Source organism: Rhinatrema bivittatum, chromosome 10, assembly GCF_901001135.1.
Source record: "Rhinatrema bivittatum chromosome 10, aRhiBiv1.1, whole genome shotgun sequence".
Taxonomy (NCBI): Eukaryota; Metazoa; Chordata; class Amphibia; order Gymnophiona; family Rhinatrematidae; genus Rhinatrema; species Rhinatrema bivittatum.
In genome coordinates this window covers 111160521-111179595 of record NC_042624.1, presented here as the reverse complement: position 1 = coordinate 111179595, position 19075 = coordinate 111160521, and the positions used below count along the sequence as shown (strand labels likewise).

At 40.9% G+C, this 19075-nt stretch overlaps 1 protein-coding gene across 2 annotated transcripts in view; it reads left to right on the top strand.

The window, feature by feature from the left end:
• The window catches only part of OSBPL9 (oxysterol binding protein like 9), a 197765-nt gene that overhangs the window by 25119 nt on the left and 153571 nt on the right, over positions 1 to 19075 (top strand). For both annotated transcript variants that reach the window (XM_029618434.1, XM_029618433.1), the window contains exon 3: positions 16972 to 17050. In XM_029618434.1, the coding sequence (XP_029474294.1) occupies positions 16972 to 17050 (79 nt within the window). The remainder of the gene's footprint in view (positions 1 to 16971; positions 17051 to 19075) is intronic.

Sequence of the window (19075 nt, the reverse complement as noted above, 5' to 3'; positions counted from 1 at the left end):
CAGAAAAGCAGTTTTTACTGCTTTTCTGTGCACTTTCCCAGTGCCGGCAGAAGCTAGCGCCTACCTTTTTGGGTAGGCGCTAATTTCTTAAAGTAAAATGTGCGGCTTGGCTGCACATTTTACTTAAGGTATCCCGCAGGCATACCTAATAGGGAAGGGGTAAGGGAAAACGTGCGTCCAAGGGCAGGTTAACAGAGCGCTCCGTCGGAGCACACTCTACTGTATCGGCCTGTAAGTAAACTTGATTAATAGCCGTTAATGGCCTTCTCCTCGCTTCCTGTTAGCTGCTTTATATATTACTGCCTTAAATTAGTGCAAAATAAGTAAATATTTTGTTTGGATTGCTTTTGCCACCTTCAGCCATAGTCTGAATCATTGGCAATTCTCTGTTAAATGAAATGGATCTGTTCAGACTCTGCAGTTTTCTACAGCTTTGAAAACAAACACTGATGCTGTAATAGTGTGATCCAGCCTACAATTTACTTGTATTTTCAGACTACGTAATCCTGAGCTCATGAAAGCAGCATAATTCTCCAAAGCAGTTACAAATATACTGAGTTAGTCATGTAAAAAGAGATCACCTCCAACTTGTTTGTTTTTGACTTTTTTTTATTTAAGCAGATAGAAATCCTCCATTTTTAAGCAGCAGGTCAGACTCTGGGTGGCAGCAGTAAGACGTAAATATAATATTTACTGAAATCAGACACCGATCTATTTTTGGCATTGATCTAACCTTGTTTAATTCATTCCACTTTTATGCTGGGTGTTCGCATTTTCATACTTTGTGCTTCATGGGTTTCACCGCAAAGCCCACTGGGAGTACTTATTGTGTGCCGTCTTTTGTATATTGCTTTTCCTTGTACCCAGCAACATTCTCTGGCTTCCTGATAAAGAGAAATCCTTCTTACATCCATTCATTAATACCAGTTCTATGTTTAGATGCTAGTTTATTTGATATTTTCAGTTTAAAAAAAAAAAAAAGAAATTTCTTTGGATTCATTTTGAACATGGTGACAAACATTTTGCTAATTTATGCAGGAATCTGATGCATTGCAGATTGGTTGGGAAAACGAGCTCTTCCGCTTAAGTAACTGATTATTTTCAAATTGAGTAACATAGTAGATAACTTCAGAAAAAGACCAATTCTATCTGTCTGGTCTGCTCTGCTAAAGAGACATCGACTGCCAGCCATAGAAGCCTGACCACTTATTTTTTTTTTCCTCTTTCTGTCCATACTGGAGAGATGAGCAAACACTTTTCCATACTTAATCTAACAAGCAGAAGACTCTACATTTCTTGCCACTAGGCTTTGTAATCTGACAGCTTCCAAAACTAGACAGACTGTTGTCTGAACTTCTGGCTGCTTAGGTCCTGCAAACTTGAGGGATGGTATCCACCCCTGATCTGCTGGTTGGTTGTTTGTTTTTGTTTTTTTTTTTGGTAATTGTAGCTTCCCCTGTGACATGCAGTGTCACTAGCTCTTGCTTCATTTATCTGCTCATTGATGCTGCCCTTTCACCTTTCCTTTCCTCTTGTCTCTGCCCATGAGTGAGTGGCAAGGTTCACAATATTGATTTATTAGATTACATTTAATAACTTGTTTTCAATCATAAAAATCCCAACATGGTGTATAATCCAAACATAACATTATTTACCCCACATCACACACCTATCCCATTTCTGCCTTCCCCAGCCATATAAATCCTCCATGTACAAGAAACATAATTTAATACATCTCAAATGAACAAACCATACTGCAGCTTTTAAACTAAATCAAAGTGGAAAGCCAACAGTTGCTCAGCAGCCTTTGGTTTGGCGGGAGGTATCTTCAAAGGATACTAATGAAGCATTAGAGTTAGTGCATCCCAACAGAAGTTCCAATAATAAGAAAAGTAGTCCAAGTGCTTATAATAAAAAAAAAACAAAAAAAACTCACTTGAGCTAAAAGATTACAATTTATCCCTGTCAACTGAAAACCAGGATGTCAATACAAACAAAAAACCCACTTTGAAATGTTTGTATGCTAATGCCAAAAGTTTAAGAAGTAAAATTGGAGAATTAGAGTGTATAGCAGTGAATGATGACACAGACCTAATTGGCATCTCAGAGACATGGTGGAAAGAGGATAACCAATGAGATAATGCGATATCATTTGTACCCTGGTATAGCATTGTCAGAGAGGAGCATCTTGGTGGTGGGGTGGTGCTCTATGTTCAGGATGGTATAGAGTCCAACAGGATAAAGATCCTGCATGAGACTAAATGCACAATCAAATCTTTATGGATAGAAATCCCTTGTGTGTTGGGGAAGAGTATAGTGATAGGAGTACACTACTGTCCACCTGGCCAAGATGGTGAGACAGTAGTTTAATCCATTCTCAAGAAGACCAAGCACCTTTGGACCTATTCTTTGGCACCCCGGAGAAGGATCTGAAGGCCATGGACACCCTTGGGAGAAAAGTGTTTTCAGGGAGCTATGCTAGTCGCCTGCATAGTGGCCTACCAGCTCTTCATAGGCTAATATGTGGGTCATCCTGAAGCAGGTGCAGGAATTGGCTGAACCAGCTACTTCAGCAGCAGGACATCTTCCAGTGGTGCATAAAGGTCTGGAGCATGGAAAACACTGGGTCCGTTCGGTCGACCATGTATGAGGCAGCATCAAGAGTCCCTGCTGCAGGGATCAGAACCTGCAGACTCATCTGGCTGTGGGCATTGGATCTCTGTCAGGAGGTGCAGGAACAACTCGCTGGCATGCTGTGCACAGGAGAGAATCATTTTGGAAATAAGGTGAAGGTCACAGTAGCACAAATTCATGATAACTGTGCAGCTCTCCGCTGGCATTCGAGACCTGCTCTCATCGAGAGCCTGGAACAAGTTCAAAAAAAAAAAAAAAAGTTCAAGATGGTTTCCCTGGGCACCTTGATCGCTTTCCTGCAAAAAGAGGAGAGCTTATGCTCTTCTCCCTAGAAGTACGAGATCTAGGGATTCTTATAGATTGCGAATTCTCCTTGAAATCCTGCGTTAAAAAAATCATAAGCGATGGTTACTTCAAATTAAACATACTCAAAAGATTAAAAACTTAAATTCTCCTCTTTCCCCCTAAACCTACCCCCTCCATTCGAGACTAACCTATTTAAATCAAAACATCTACAAATACTCCTCCTCTATGCTCCTCCCGGCTGCCTACAACACAACCTCTCCCCCCTAATCGAAGCCATCACATCACACATCAACCTACAAGAACCAGCCATCATACTAGGAGACTTCAATCTCCATATTGACACCCAACCAACAACTCCCACCTGCGAACTCCTCCTATCTTCCATGACAGCTCTCGGATTCTCCCAAATCATTACCACCCCCACTCAGAAATCTGGGCACACCCTTGATTTAATTTTCATTAACAATAAAATATCTGCAACTGAATCACCCACTACTACTCCAACTCCATGGTCCGACCACTACCTCATTCAAGCCAAGCTCCAACATCAATCGAACACAGCAAAAACAGACTCCTGCTTCATTGAATACACCAAACCTTGCTCCAGTGAAGACCTAGCAGAGCTACTCCCGGAAGCACTAAAAACAATCAACCTACATGATGCCAACTCAGCTACAGACTCCTGGATCTCCATCAACGCTGACATAGCCAACACATTATGCCCCACAATAAAAAAGGAAATCAGATCATCTACTAAACAAAATGCTCCTTGGTACACCCCCGAACTGAAAACATCCAAACGAACGCTCAGACAAACCGAAAAACAATGGAGACGAACACCTACACCAAACCTGAAAGACAAATATAGAACACTTCTACACAAATATACTGCTGACCTCAACACAGCAAAGCGCAATTTCTACACATCCAGAATTCATGAATACCAATTCAACCCGAGGACCCTCTTCTCATACGTCAAAGAACTCACCAACCCAATCCAGAATGACACAATGCCAAACTCCAACAACATCTCCAGTGACAAACTAGCTCAATTCTTCAAGGACAAAGTCGACAACATCATTGCCAAGATTCCCCATTCCCACAACGACTCAACAAATATCCCTCCTCCCATCCACATTTGGACCCAATTCACTCCTGTTGCATCTACAGAAATTGAACCCTTCATCAAAAAAACCAAACCAGCATCCCACCCCGTAGACTCCATCCCCATCAAAACCCTAAAACTCATCAGAGAGATTATTGCCAAACCTATAACCCAAATCATCAACCTATCCCTCGAACAAGGAATCTTCCCAGACAAACTCAAAAACGCCATCATCAAACCAATCATAAAAAAACCGCAACTCGACAAATCTGATCCTGCAAACTACAGACCAGTCTCCAACCTCCCATTCCTAGCAAAAATCATCGAGAAAACTGTCAACAATCAACTCACAGACCACCTCGACGCCCACAATCTTCTCCATCCAACACAGCACGGCTTCAGAAAACTCTACAGCACAGAAACTCTCCTCCTCTCCCTCACCGACACCATCCTCAGAGGCCGAGACAGTGGCAAGACATTTCTACTGATCCTCCTCGATATATCAGCCGCATTTGACACCATCAACCACAGAACTCTCCTCACCAGACTTAAAGAGATCGGTCTGCAAGACACTACACTCAACTGGTTCAAATCATACCTCTCTAACAGATCCTTCATTGTCAAGACAAACTCTTCTGAATCCTCCCAAGTGCCCCTCACCCATGGCGTCCCTCAAGGTTCTTCACTATCCTCGACCCTCTTCAACATCTACCTCCTCCCACTATGCAAATACCTCTCTGATGCCAACCTCACCTACTTCGTTTATGCAGACGACATTCAAATTCTCCTCCCCATCACCAAATCCATTGAACTCACCATGGAAAGATGGAACAAACTCAGTTCAAATTTATCTCAACTGCTATCACAACTATCTCTCTGCCTCAACCAAGCCAAAACAGAAATCATTCACATCCAGGACGACCGTCCCGCTTCCCCCCTCGAGAGCACCCCCTCAAACAACACAGGAAGCGCAAACAACACTGGGATGCCAAACTTATCAAGAACCTCACTCACACCATCCACAAAAAACCTAGGAGTAACCATCGACAGCCAACTCAACTTTAAACGACACATCTCCAATATAATCAAAGATGGATTTTTCAAACTTCAAACACTTAAAAAACTCAAACCTCTCCTCCAACCGCATGATTTCCGAACAGTACTACAATCAATTATTTTCTCAAAACTCGACTACTGCAACTCCCTCCTCCTTGGACTTCCTGAAATCCACATCAAGCCCCTCCAAGTTCTACAAAACGCCGCCGCCAGAATTATCACCAATCACAGAAAATCCTCCCACATCACACCCACTCTCAAAGACCTCCACTGGCTGCCCATCACACAAAGAATCCAGTATAAAACCCTCACCCTTCTTCACAAAAAAATAAACAACAACAGAATGGTCTGGCTAAACAACAACATCCAACCATATTTCACACAAAGAAATCTCAGATCCACCAACTCAGGTCTCCTCTCCATCCCAACTCTTAAAAATGCTCACCTCAATACAACACGCAAACGAGCCATTACAATAGCTGGCCCTACCCTCTGGAACTCCCTCCCCCCACAGCTCAGAAACGAACCCTCACCGCAAGTCTTTAAAAAACAGCTCAAAACATGGCTGTTCTTGAAAGCATTCCCTCCTGAACCCCAACATCCTATAATAAACGCTCTTGAAAGCCTTACCGCATAACTTCTACTCTGCATGAACGCATAACCCCTCCCCCCTTCTCTATCCTCCCTTTTCCCTGTCCCCCACCCTTCTCGTAACCTCCCTCTTCCCTGTCCCCCACCCTACTCATAACCAAGTCATATTGTACATATTGTATATAGACTATATGCCATTTCTATATACCCACATCTAATATTTAATTTTTAATTTTATTCATATGTTACAATGTTCCTTATATTTATTGTTTAATCAACTGTTCTCTTGTTACAATGTAAAATAGGGCAGTTCCGGCTCTATTCAACCTGTTTTCTGGAAACCGATGTGATATCTCGATCGAATGTCGGTATACAAAAGAAATAAATAAATAAATAAATAAATATTCCCTAAAGACTTTAGAACTGTCTTACAGGCCCATGTCTTATCAAGATTAGACTATTGTAACTCACTATTCTTAGGCCTTCCCGCAAATATCACAAGACCATTGCAACTTCTGCAGAACTCTGCAGCTAGACTCTTGACAGGTACTAGAAGATCCGAACATATCGCCCCAATATTAAAAGCACTTCACTGGCTGCCGGTCAAATACAGGGCCCAGCATAAAATCTTATCACTAATAGACAAAACCCTCTACAATGAAAAAATTGAATGGCTAACCTCTTCACTTCACTTCCACACCCCTTCAAGAACCACCAGATCAACCAAAACAGGGATGCTGCCAATTCCTTCCCCCAAAATTGCCCACCTAAATAATGTAAGAGAGAGATCTATCTCTATTGCTGCACCCCTTCTATGGAACTCCGTCCTGCAGGAATTACGACTAGAAGCTGACATCAAATTATTTAAAAAGGGGATTAAAACTTGGCTTTTTAAACAAGCCTACCAAGAGCTGTTAGCATAATTATCTTACACTTCTGATTTAATACCAAGGTAATGTATATTTTTATTTTTATTATACTATCTTTATTCTAACTATACTACCTCTCTAAGTGTTTAAATTTTGATTATTTAGCATACTATTTAGTTTGCTATGTTAATTATATTATGAAATAATGTATTTACTTTCTTCTTTGGAAATGCAAATAATTTTAAATGATTAATTGCTAACTACTGTAAACCGATTTGATATGCTTGCATGAAAAGTCGGTATATAAAAGTTATTAAATAAAATAAAGATGTGAGTGTATACATCGAGATCTTCCCCAGCCAGTGTTCTGCTGTTTGGGCTAGCAACTGCCCTGTGGGTTTCTACAAAATGTCTGGCCGTGGTGGCAGCGACCTTTTGCAGACTGGGAGTTCACATTTTCCTGTATTTGGACAATTGGCTGGTCAAGAGTACCTCTTAGGCAAGGATTGGAAGGTCCATATGCTCAAACATTCGGTTGTTGAAATCATTAAGACTCCTCAACTACTCCATGTCCCATCTGAGCCAGTCAGTTCAATTGGACTTCATCAGAGCCCTGCTAGACACTGCACAAGCCAAGGCTTTCTTGCCGTGGCAACGGGCCATCACACTGATGACATCACGGTGGAGATTCAGCAGAGCCAGCAGGTATCAGCATGGCATATGTTGACTGTTGGGCCACATGGTGGCCACATGGTGGCCCAACGTGTGCCCAGGGAGTACATGTTACTCCCTGGGCACACGTGAAGAACCAGGTGAACCTTGCATGCTCAGTGGCTTCAGGACACTCAGGATCTGTGGGACTGCATCTGGGACTCCTTGTCCTGGTTGTGGGAAACTTCCAACCTGGAACAGGGTATCCTTCCAAATTCCTCAGGTTCAAATTGTCCTAACCATGAATGTGTCCACCCTGGACTGGGGAGCCCATGTAGATGGTCTTACAGCAAATCGCATCTTTGTTCAAGATGCTGCGCAGTGCAGACGTTCATCTGCCCGCCCTTTGTGGAGAGAGAAATTGAGCTGCAGGCTTATCTCCTCCACTTTTTCAGGTGCTGGCACTCAAAATGCAGGATGTTACAGGTTTTAACATTGAAACTCATTTTCCTAAACCTTCACCGTTCTTGCAGTTTTTTTTAAAAAAAAGTTTTCATGCCTTCCAATGTGTTGACTGTGTTAGAGTTTTATAATCATCTGCAAATGAGCAGATTTTCCTCTCCAGTCCCTCTGCAGTACTACTAAGAAAGATACTGAAAAGAACCAGTGCTACTGCCGAGCTCCGGGGTACCTCACTGGTCACTTTACCCTCACCAGAGTGACTACTACTCTCTGCATTCTCTTGTACAAACAATTTCTGTCCTCATCCTGTGCTATCCAGCTTGCTTACCAGTGTCAGAAGCGATATTGAAGTCCTGATGGGTAACACCTTTTGTCACCTCAGTAAAGAACTCCTAATTTGTCTGACAGGATCTTCCCTTTGTGAGACCGGGTTTTGTGATGTCTTGTACTCCTTAATTCTTTCAAGTTGTGTTATTCCTTTTTCTTTCTTCCATAGTTTTGTCCACTGTTGAAGTTAGACTAATGGGTTTGTAGTCTTATTCCTCCTCCTTCCCATTTTTGGGTAGTGAAATTACATTCACTCTCCTCCTTGAAGGACAGGTTGAACAGCGTTTAGGCATGTGGTCAGCACAGAGTTGAGCTCTTTTAATATTTTAGGGTGTACATCATCGGCTCCCATGGCCTTATCCATACTAATTGGTGTAAGTACTTCCTCCTCCTGTGAATAAGTTTATAATGCATGTCATTTTCTTATTCCTTTTCCCAACTTGTTGCTTTCCCCTTCTGTATTTACTGAACAAAAGAACTTTGACCTATCTTCTGCTTTTTATATGTTCCAATATCATCTGCTTTTCAGGCTGCCAGGTTTCCCTTGTCCCAGGCCAGTACTCATATCAGCCTGATCACACCCTAGCCTCCTGCATTCTGACTTGCTACATAATCTTTCTTTCCCCTTCCAAGGAGGATATATTCAGTAGTAGCCAGATCCCAACCAATGTTCCCAGTAAAGACTGGATTGCTGTGAGGAAAAATGTTTGCTGTCATTACTCTGAAGAGCAAAGTTTCCTCCAAGCTGCACGCGTGCACATGCACAACTTTTTATGCTTCGGCGCACTTTTCCTCTTGGTGTACAAACTGGTGGGTTGGCTAAGTGCATGTACTGGTGGCGAGAGGGGACGGCACACACCTACCCTACCCATCCCTCCGTGCCCAGCTGAGGAGCCGGATACAGCTAACCACATATCCCTTACCATCAGATCAACACCATAGTATCCTTGATCAAAACAGTAACACATAACAAACCTAAGAACAGATGAATGACTCTTATACAAATCTTATTGTGAACATGCAGGCAGTCTATAATACTAAAATAAATTGACATTAAACCCAACTAAAGACATATGTCGTCTTTTCTGGAAATCTGTTCAGGAAGAGCTAACCTTATTGGACCTGAAGATAAAACCTTTTTTTTTTTTTTTTTTTTTTTTTAACTGCTTTACTATATATATATATATATATATATATATATATATATATATATATATAGTATTTTTCATTAGTGCATGTAAAACTTTGAAAGCTTCAATTAAAAAAACCCTATATATATATATATATAAGTTTTACATGCACTAATGAAAAAACTCAAACCATTCTGAACATTATGGCTTTAATAGTATAGTTATCAAAAAAGGTTTAAATGAACGCCCATCACATAATTTAAAAAAATAAAGAACAATACAATGAAAAGAAATATTCTCAGAAAAAGGCTATGATGAGAGAGAGTCATAAAGTGTAGCTTGTATTACAGTGTTCTCAAAACTACCAGTCTGACAGTTGGTAGAAATTCCCATAGGAAATAATAGGAAAATACATAAAAACATTATTTAGTTGCCAATAATTTATTTCCCACAGCTGCCCCCAGAGCTTGGCGAGCTGAGAAAAAAAAGCGATATCACATTTAGCATAACTCAGATTTGCCAGACATATGACTCTTTAGGATTTATTTTTAGTGTCCTGCTTTGCGTTTTCTTTTCGGTTAACTTTAAGACACGATGAAAAACCGCGAGGCTGTACACCATGGCACCTTTCCCCTCTTCCTCGACTCAGACGGAGCCTTTGCTGTCCCCACTGCTGCTCTCCTATAGAACGGCGCAAATTTGCTGGAACATCCAGTGGTGCAAGGCTGTGTTGCCTGGCGGCCTTCAGCTGGGCCTCCAGTGACATCAGAAGGGCTGCCCTGCCATTTAAAGGCGAGTTTTAAAGGGAAAGCCTCGTTTTTGGGGCCGAGGCCACTTCTCGTTCATACTGCAGACAAGCAGCTTGCACAAAGCTCAGGCAAAGACCACCACCACCAAAGATTGGTAGCTTCTTTTTTAAACCAGACCCCCACTTCTTGTTTCTTCTGCTGCTGTTACTCGCTTTTGCATTGTCTCCAGAGATGACGAGGGTGTATTTATTTTCTTGCCTTTTTGTTGAGCCGGGGGTTTGCCAGTAGCTCGGGGGAAGATCATCTCCAGCAGTTTGTTTCGAGCCTGGAGCGCGCACACCACGTCTGAGCTGCTACCATCCCTGGGGGCTTTTTTTTTTTTTTTTCCCCCCCCTCCTGTCCTGTCTGACCAGAAGCGCTCCTTGGTTACCCACCAAAAACGCACACTATAGTTCAACAAAAAATTGTGCCCAAGAAAAAAGGGAGCGGGGAAGTTTGGCTGCTGCTACTGTTGGTTTTACTCAATGCACTTAGCTGCACCCACCAGATTGTGCACAAAGGGGAAAAGTTGTGTGCTGAAGCATAAAAAGTGCAGCTTGGAGGGAGGGACCACTGATCCCAACTCTAACTTGCTAGGGATAATTCCTGTTAGTTTCAGCAATGGAGAGAGAACAGTGTCCAGATCCCATGGCAGCATCCTTTAAGGATCGCACATGTAATGCAGAAGCATCTTTTTAATGCAACTTAATGCATATGCATGCTTAAAAAAAAAACAAACAAACCCAACCAGGTTCCAGCTTGCCTCTTGCTAATATTTGCCAGAGATGATAGACTATACAAACATACTGACAAGTTTGTGCTCTTCAAAACAGAATTTCATCATAACTGTCCTTAAGCCAGCTGTAACAAAATGATGGAGCTGCAGTTTAGAGCCATTGTGCTTTTAAAGGCAGAGCAATTAAGTTGTGCTCTCTGAAATTCAGGATTAATTGCATCAATACCTGGTAAGTCGTGGGGTCCGACTAGTGCACCCCCACTGCGGAGGCTGCGCATCCTCAGAAGAACTGGCGCTGTTGATGTAATTCTGACTTCTGTCTTCCGAGTGGTTAAACGGGGAGACTGGCTGCATTAGGGGGTGGGAATTGTGGGGAAGAGAAGAAGACAGACTGAGTTGGAGATGGGGAGAGAAGCTATGGAAGGACTGGTTAGGTAAGAAAATGGAGGACCACCACATGATTTTATAAATGAATATTTATTGTAAAGGAACATTGTAGTGTACTTACCATAGGAGATGGTGATTTTGGAAGTAGTGTCTGTTATACATTTACAGTTATAAATTTTTATAAGAACCTAACCACCAGCATAACTAAAGGAATTGCATGCATACAGGAGCAAAGTTCCCACTTTGGGGAATGTGGCAGCTCGAGCAGTAGGCGGTTTGATAGCAGCCAGAGGAAACAGGAGGCCAACTCTGGCTGTTTTGTAAGTGCACTTTATTTACAGTGAAACAAACTCAAACAGTTCACCTTACTGCAGGTACAACACAGTCCTTAAACTTAGCAGATCCTTACAAACGGCAGCGCTCTCTCTGCTTCCTGGAGCTGCCTCCAATCCTCTGGACCCTCATCTACAGTGATCCACCCAAGCCCAGAATCCTTGCTGAGTTGGGACTTAAGGAGGACCGGTACAGATGGTTATGACTGTCCTTTAAGGTGTTCTGGGGGAGTTTCTTCTATACTCCTTCACAGGGAATAACACAAAAAAATATAGGGATGAGGGTAAAAGGGGATAGATGAAGGAGTAATATAAGGAAATATTTCTTTACAAATGTCTTTCCAAGGACCTGTGGATACTTTTTGTTCAAACTTCAAAGCATGCACAGTCATTAGCTCACAACATCTACCGTAAGTGTGGAATAAATCTAACCAAAGGGAACATAGAACATGATGGCAGATAAATACCTTATGGCCCATCTAGTCTGGCCATCTTTGTGGTATTTCTCTTAAGGGGATAATGATATGAGTGGTTAACATGGCTCTTTATTCAACTCAGGACAATGCTCAACCCATACTCTGAAGAGGAAGTCTTATTTATTGGAGGAATAAACTGTAGATTTAACCTTGGGGGACACCTTGCCTACAACCCACAATTCCTGCTTGGCTTTGTGGTTCCTATGGGTTTGTTCCATAATGATAAATTCATCTGCTATTTTAGAAAGCTCACAGGAGGAAATCATTTTGCAAAAAAACACTACTTGTGGATTCTGCCTTTGATCCAGCCAAAAATTGAACATTGAAAATGTTTTCCTGCAATAAACAGGTTTGGGTTTTTTTTTAACCAAAAATAGGAGTTTCTCACTCTCGTGTTTTGACTCAGTATAGAAAAAGAAAATTTATGATAAAATATAAAGGGAGTCACTTTTTTTTTTTTTTTTTTTAAATCTGAGCCATTTAGAATGTTTGGGAATGACTAAGTGATTTTTCTTGTATTTTCCCTCTAAAGTTGACTGTAGGCGCCTTTGCCAGGTGTTGTGGAGTTTGTGAATGGTGTCTGCAACAATTTGATCATTGATGGGTTATGGGATATTAGTGTATTCGATATCCTTAATTAGTAGGGTTTTTTTTTTTTGTCAATAAGCAGGCTGAATTAGCCATTATGTGTGGGTGATGTCATCCAGTAGCACTGAATGAACTCTTCTTTTCAAACTAGGAGAGCTTGGAACTCTGAGCATGTCAAGACTTGCTTCCTGAGCCTCCTTGGTCATTTTTAGCCAAGCACAAGCAGGGACATATATTCAGTCTCTCCTCCCCTTATTTTTTCTGTAATCTTCAAACTTTGATTTTTCTGTCAGTATATTCTCTTGTGAAGTACTGCAGAAGCAGTAAGGTAATAACAGAACTTTTCAGTGCTACTAAAAAAAAAAAAAAAAAATTAAAAAATTAGGAGAACTTCTTTTCCAGAGACCTTGCCTCTACTGAGCAGGTGTGGGAGTTGCCTTGTGGGCCAAAAGAGAAAACCTACAGTAAGTGGCTTTAAAAATTGCATGTGTGGCAATGTAATGTCCCTCATTGTCAGCCATGAGCTCAACTATTGATGCCTTGGACTTGAATATGGCCAGACAAATTGCTATGCCTGTGGACAAATATCCCCATGCTCCTAACATTTCAGTGCAATTTGAATTGAGGAGCTCCTCCTGCAGTTGTCGTGTGCCTTGTTGTGTAAAGAGTTGAGCAGGAACTCTTCAGCTCTCTCATCACTGTGGAGGCAAGTAATGTCAGCAGTCCTGTATTGAAAAAGAAGCAACATCAGTCTTTAGAGCTGTCAGATCCTGCATTGAAGAAATACAAGCAGTCCAAGTGCTGTTGAAGCGCAAGGTACACAGCTTGCTCAATGCATGAAGCACCGATGCGTTGGATGCGTGATGTACTGAACCATGCCGTACTAGCAGGCTGTACTTCATTGATGCATCTTGAAGCTGCCACTCGCAGCAACACAGCATATCTGTTAGATGCCTGAACCCATGATGCACAGTGCATGAACACATGGTACAGTACTAATGCAGTTGACACTTTGGATTGAGGTAACATCCTCTATCTGCACAGACTTCAACACGACTTGCTAAAGAACCATCAAAGCAATTGAAGCCACATTCTTCCAAGGCCTCCAAGCATTCCACTCCATAAAAAATATTGATACACCAGGCCCACTATCTGGTCCATCAGGCTGCTTTACCGATGCCTAAACAGCCCATCCTAGATCAGTAGGGAGGGAGTCATACTGTACCCTCCAATAGCATCATTGTTGGCATGAGAATTCTTGTTATCGGAGGATCTTTGAAACACCAGATCTAGTATATTCCACAGTTCTGCTTGTCTCTAATAGACTGGCTAATTAGATGCAGGAATCTATCCTAGTTTTAGAAGAGGATGTTCCACCATTCATTCTGGGTCAACAGACACATCAGTCAATTGACCTGATTGCAGGTTTGGTGTGAGATTTCTTTCCATCTCTGACTAAAGAGATGGAAGGAATGCTCCAACCTCTCCTCTCCACGATTACTGTGGCACTTCCTCATTCGCAATCTTGTCTATTTGCCTGAACACATCATCAGAACCTGTAATTCGGGGTTCTTCATATTCACGCTCTGTAGTAGCAGAGACCAATTATTTGGAGGTGATTGACCAGGGTGAATCTCCTCAAATGCAATTAGAAGAACCTTCTGGTTCACCCTTTTTGTTATTGGAGTCCTGGATAAGTTAGCCCTTGCTAGTAGATTTAGAAGAAGACTTAAAAAGCAAATTGTGTGCTGCAATAACAATTTAGGCAACTTTTTTGTACATAGATTTGTGAAAACTATTCTCAATTAAAAGTATCTCTAGTTAAATTGCTGTTCAACTATATTCATTGTTTATGCTATTTGTTTCATTGTTCTCACACATTATCCACTATAAGTGTTATCGCAGGACACAATTCGCTTTTTGATTTTTCTCACTGGTGTAATTTCTGCACATCGGTGCACCGTATCTTCAGCATACTCTACAGGTATACCTTCTGATCCACTTCCAGATCTTTCTGACCGTACTGTGCCCCGGAGATCCTCATCTGTTCTAAATTTGTAGGAAAGATGGGAATTTATGCCCATGTCCATAGAGAGAGAGATTCCTGTTCAGATTTACTGGGTCTACTTTAAATTTTAGACATGCTGTCAGAGCCAGTGGCCTTTCTAGTTCACAGCATTCTCAACATGCTGCAGATTAGAATGTGGGAAATTCCTATTAAAGGTGTTATTACAGTGAGGAAATTTGACCTTTTTAAATACTGAAGTCTTTGGAATTTGGCAGTGTCCAGCTACCTCATCAATCTGTAGTGGTCGAGTCTGCTATGAAAAAAGCAAAGACCATCACAATTCACTCGCTCGCCTCCAAGCAAAGATCATAGACTACATGACAATTTCGGCAAGAGTCTGTTTCAAGGCTCCACGACTTGCATCGTTATCCACCAATTTTGTATGGTACAATACATTCATGACTGTATTCAGAAGCTAAAGCCTTTTGTGCAACCTAAAGAAGGTGGAATTTATTATTTCCAGTCACTTTTGGATGCAGAAGAGGGCAACTGTCACTTTCTTAGCACAATTCTTCTTTACATATAGAAGAACAAATGGATCTGTGCCTTGAACCTAAAGGCTGCATATGCCCTTACTGCACTGATTTTGGAAATCAGCTTAAATTTGGACAAAGGTCTTGCTGTCTGCTTTTCTCGACGTAAGTGCTGCCTTTGACACAATAGATCATCATCTTCTTCTCATTCGTCTATTCCACATTGGTATTCAGGACTCTTCCCTTATCTGGTTCAAATCCTTCCTAGAACAAAGAATGTTCCAAATACATTGGAATTCATTGTCATCTGTTCACTCGCTCTCTTGTGGGGTACCCCAGGGCTCAACTCTTTCTCCTACTCTCTTCAATTTGTTTCTCTCTCCTCTTGCAACATTGATACGTCTTGGTTTCAACAGCTACATTTATGCAGATGATGTTCAGGTTCTTGCTAGTATTAATTTTAAAAAAAGAGAGGGACTCTTTAATAAATTCAATATTTGCCTCTCTGAGATAGCCACTTGACTTTGGTTCTCCAAACTTAAACTTAATCCTGAAAATCTGAGGCTGTTTGGGTCACCAGAAATAGTGATTGAGTGGACTTATCTACGCCTCTCATAGCTGGAACTCCAGTACCTCTGAAGAATACAGTCACACTACTTTAAGGGTACAACTAGATTCTTCACTCATATTCTTTTCATATGTTTCTGCCCTAGTTCAGCGATCCTATTTTTTCTTACAGTTCATTAAAAGACTCAAACCATTTTTAGAAATTAAGGATGTGAAGATACTCACCCATTCTCTTGTACTCAATAGACTAGACTATTGCAATGCCATACCACATGGACTCTCTTCCAACCAAGTTCGCAGACTTGAAACAGTACAGAACACAGCAGCTAAAATTAATCTTCGGTAAGAAATTTGATCAAGTCACGCCACTTCTCATCAAACTTCATTGGCTACCAGTGTCTTATAGAATTCAATTCAAGATTGACTGTTTAACTTTCAAGGTCTTTCGGTGGGGTTCGCCTTCATATTTGTCCAATCTTCTTCTCCCATATTTACCTACATATACTCTACGTTCCTCACAACTAAAACTTCTAGTTCTCCCCTCACCTAAACTGATAAGACTGGAACACACTTGTGAAATCTGCTTTTCTTATCTGGCACCCAGTCTTTGGAGCTCTTTTTTTCCTTTGGCGTTACACTTTAAGAAAAGCTATGCCAAATTTAGGAATCTCTTAAAACTTTCCTTTTCAGAAAGGCCTTCCAAGACAAACTGCTCCTCCTGATTTTACAGATATCTATGTTCTAAGTATTTATATAGATATTTAATTTTAGTTTCTATAGTTTACTATAGATTGTAACAGTTTATCTTTTATTTTCATTGGGTATGGTATGCTTATTTTTTAAATTTATGTACATCACATTGATATATTTATGTAAGAATTGTGATTGATCAAGCCTAATAAATAATGATTTCATATTAAGTTGTATTCGTATTAAATTGCAAAACAAAAATAAAAGGAAAAACAGTATATAAAACAAGTTATATGAGCTATCCAGGATAGTTAAAAATATTTTAAGACTTGCAGTTATATTTTGATAGCTTGATTTAATAAGATGAATTTGATATTGTTTTTACATTGGAAAAAACTATATACATATTTGCTTGTATAATAAAAGTATGTATTTGTATTTCTTCCAGCAGTTTAAAATTCTTTGAAAAAATTATAGAATATAGTTTGCACCAGGTTTTTTGCTTCATACCATGTAATTGATTGGATTTTCTGAACAAATTATAAATAATGTTTAGTAGCAAAGCAAAATGCATAATCTCCTGTTGAGCAGTAGAAATATTGAAGTACTTGTTTGGGGCTAACGAGGGTTCTGTCTTCTTAATGCTGTTGAAGGGAAGTGCTTTGCATGGGAGGGAGTGCACACCGCTGACGTAACTGCTGCCTTATCAGGATTTGTGCTGTCTTTGTTTCACAGGGAGCTGTGATTGGTATAGATGATGAGGACGACAGTACCTTCACAATCACGGTTGATCAGAAAACCTTCCATTTCCAGGGTGAGCTGAAAACAGAGGGCTTTTTCTTCTTATAATTGATGCAATTGCTCCTCTCTTTCACTTCTTGATGGATGTGTTTTAACGTTGACAGCTGAACTGCATGGATGAGTACGCGGGGAACATTCTGGAGAGCAAAGTGCTGCAGGTTAGGCAGGGAATTGTGTGGAACTGAAATGAATACTGTACATGTGTGTTAGAATAAATTGTAGCTTTGGGAGGATTTACAGTTTACAAATTGAAAAGAATAAATCAGTCGAGGGAGAGTGAGAGCCTGATGGCCTGCTATTGATGGGTTACGCTGACAAAACCTTACCGGCCATCGTCCATAGCAAGACGTGGGATTTTTTTTTTTTTTTGTACCTGTTTTGTATGAAGAGAGACGCAGGACTGAAGGGAAGGTTGAAGCTCATGACAATCCCTAAAGTTATAACAAGACCAGAGGCAAGATTTGACTTAAAGGTGCAGCTTTGCTTCAAGGACTCCCAGTTTACATTCATTTCATCTGCATTTCTGTCTTAATCTGCCAATCATCATTTCTCTGCTGCCATTCTGCTATTCTGTGCATAGTAACTAACTCCAATGCCATCTAGCACTGCTATGTTTCGGCATTGCATGCTGTGGTTCACCAGTAGAAAGGGTAAGGTGCCAGATCCTCATTCTCATCTCTTTTGCTCCTTTCGCGTCTGTGCAAATCATTGTGTTCTGCCAGCATTACAATTACCTCTTTTTTTTTTCCTCCTGGCGTAAAGTTATCATTTAAAGAGTTTTGTTTTCTTCCTGTACACTGTGATCATTTTGAGGTCCAAAACTTTGACAGCAAAGGAGAATGAATGCAGCGAGAGTGATCTCTCTTGCTGCTGTTTTTATTCGCAGCGGTGAGTCAGAAGAACTGGTGACCCTTTCCAGACTATCCCAAAACGCATCGCTACGCCATGTCCTCTGCTGTTTCATTTAGGCTTTAGCAGTGTTAGATGCCATGAACAGAGCAAGCTGTTTTTAAGAAACGAAATACTTGGCGTTTCTGAAAGATGATATGGGAACCCCATCCTGTGTATTTTGCCATTCATTTTTTTTTGTTGTTGTTTTGTGAGATTGCTATGCATTTTACTGCATGAAACTCCATCAGACGCACTCCTCATGATGCTGTAGTATGTGGACAGGTTTCACAGATTCTCACATAGTGAGTGCAGATTCAAGTGCTGTTGTATGCAGTTGATCACCAGTGAGAAGTTACAGCATCTCATAACCATGTTGCAGCTTTTTAAAAAAATTCATATTAAGAAATATATAGATAGAGCCTGTCTTCAGTTACTAGGGAAACACTTCAGTGCAGTTCTTGTTGGCTGTATAGAACATCATTTACTTCCATTGTGTTCTCTGTCTATTTTTATTGGGGTAACTGAAGAATCTGAGCAAAGAGTTTTTTATTTTATTTTATTTTTTAATTTTCTCTACAATTATCGTGTTTAACACTTTCATGACTGGATCTTAACTGGCCTACAGCCACTGCATTTTTTTAAAGCAATGTACAGCCACTGAACTGCAGTAGAACTTGATTGTGTCATAGTGAGGAGCCAGTTGTATGGATGATGATTTTTAAAATATGTTTAGATCTGGGTTCATTCTCAGGCTTGGCGTCTGCTTACCAGGCCAGTTTGTGGCAGAAGCAGCATAGTCTCCCTCCACCTAGGGGCCAGTAAATCTTTTTACTGGCCCCTGAGCAGGATGCGTGTGGTTAAGAACTGTCAGTACAAAGGCTGGGTTAGATTGGGGGTGGTGGGGAGATTCCCCTGGTAGCTGTGAATGAAGCTTCACGGCACTGTGGCTTAATAGGAGCTGAAAGGCTCAAAGCAGCAGGAGGAAACTGCCAGGCCTCCCAGAAGTGTTTTTAAAGACATTACGATCCGTTGGGAAGCACTGCGAAAACTATTCTGTTTCAACACAAATTCAATTCTGTTTCCTGTACTGTCAGTATTTGTCTTGTTTATGCCAAAATTAGAAACATTGGAAGTTTGGCACTTACAA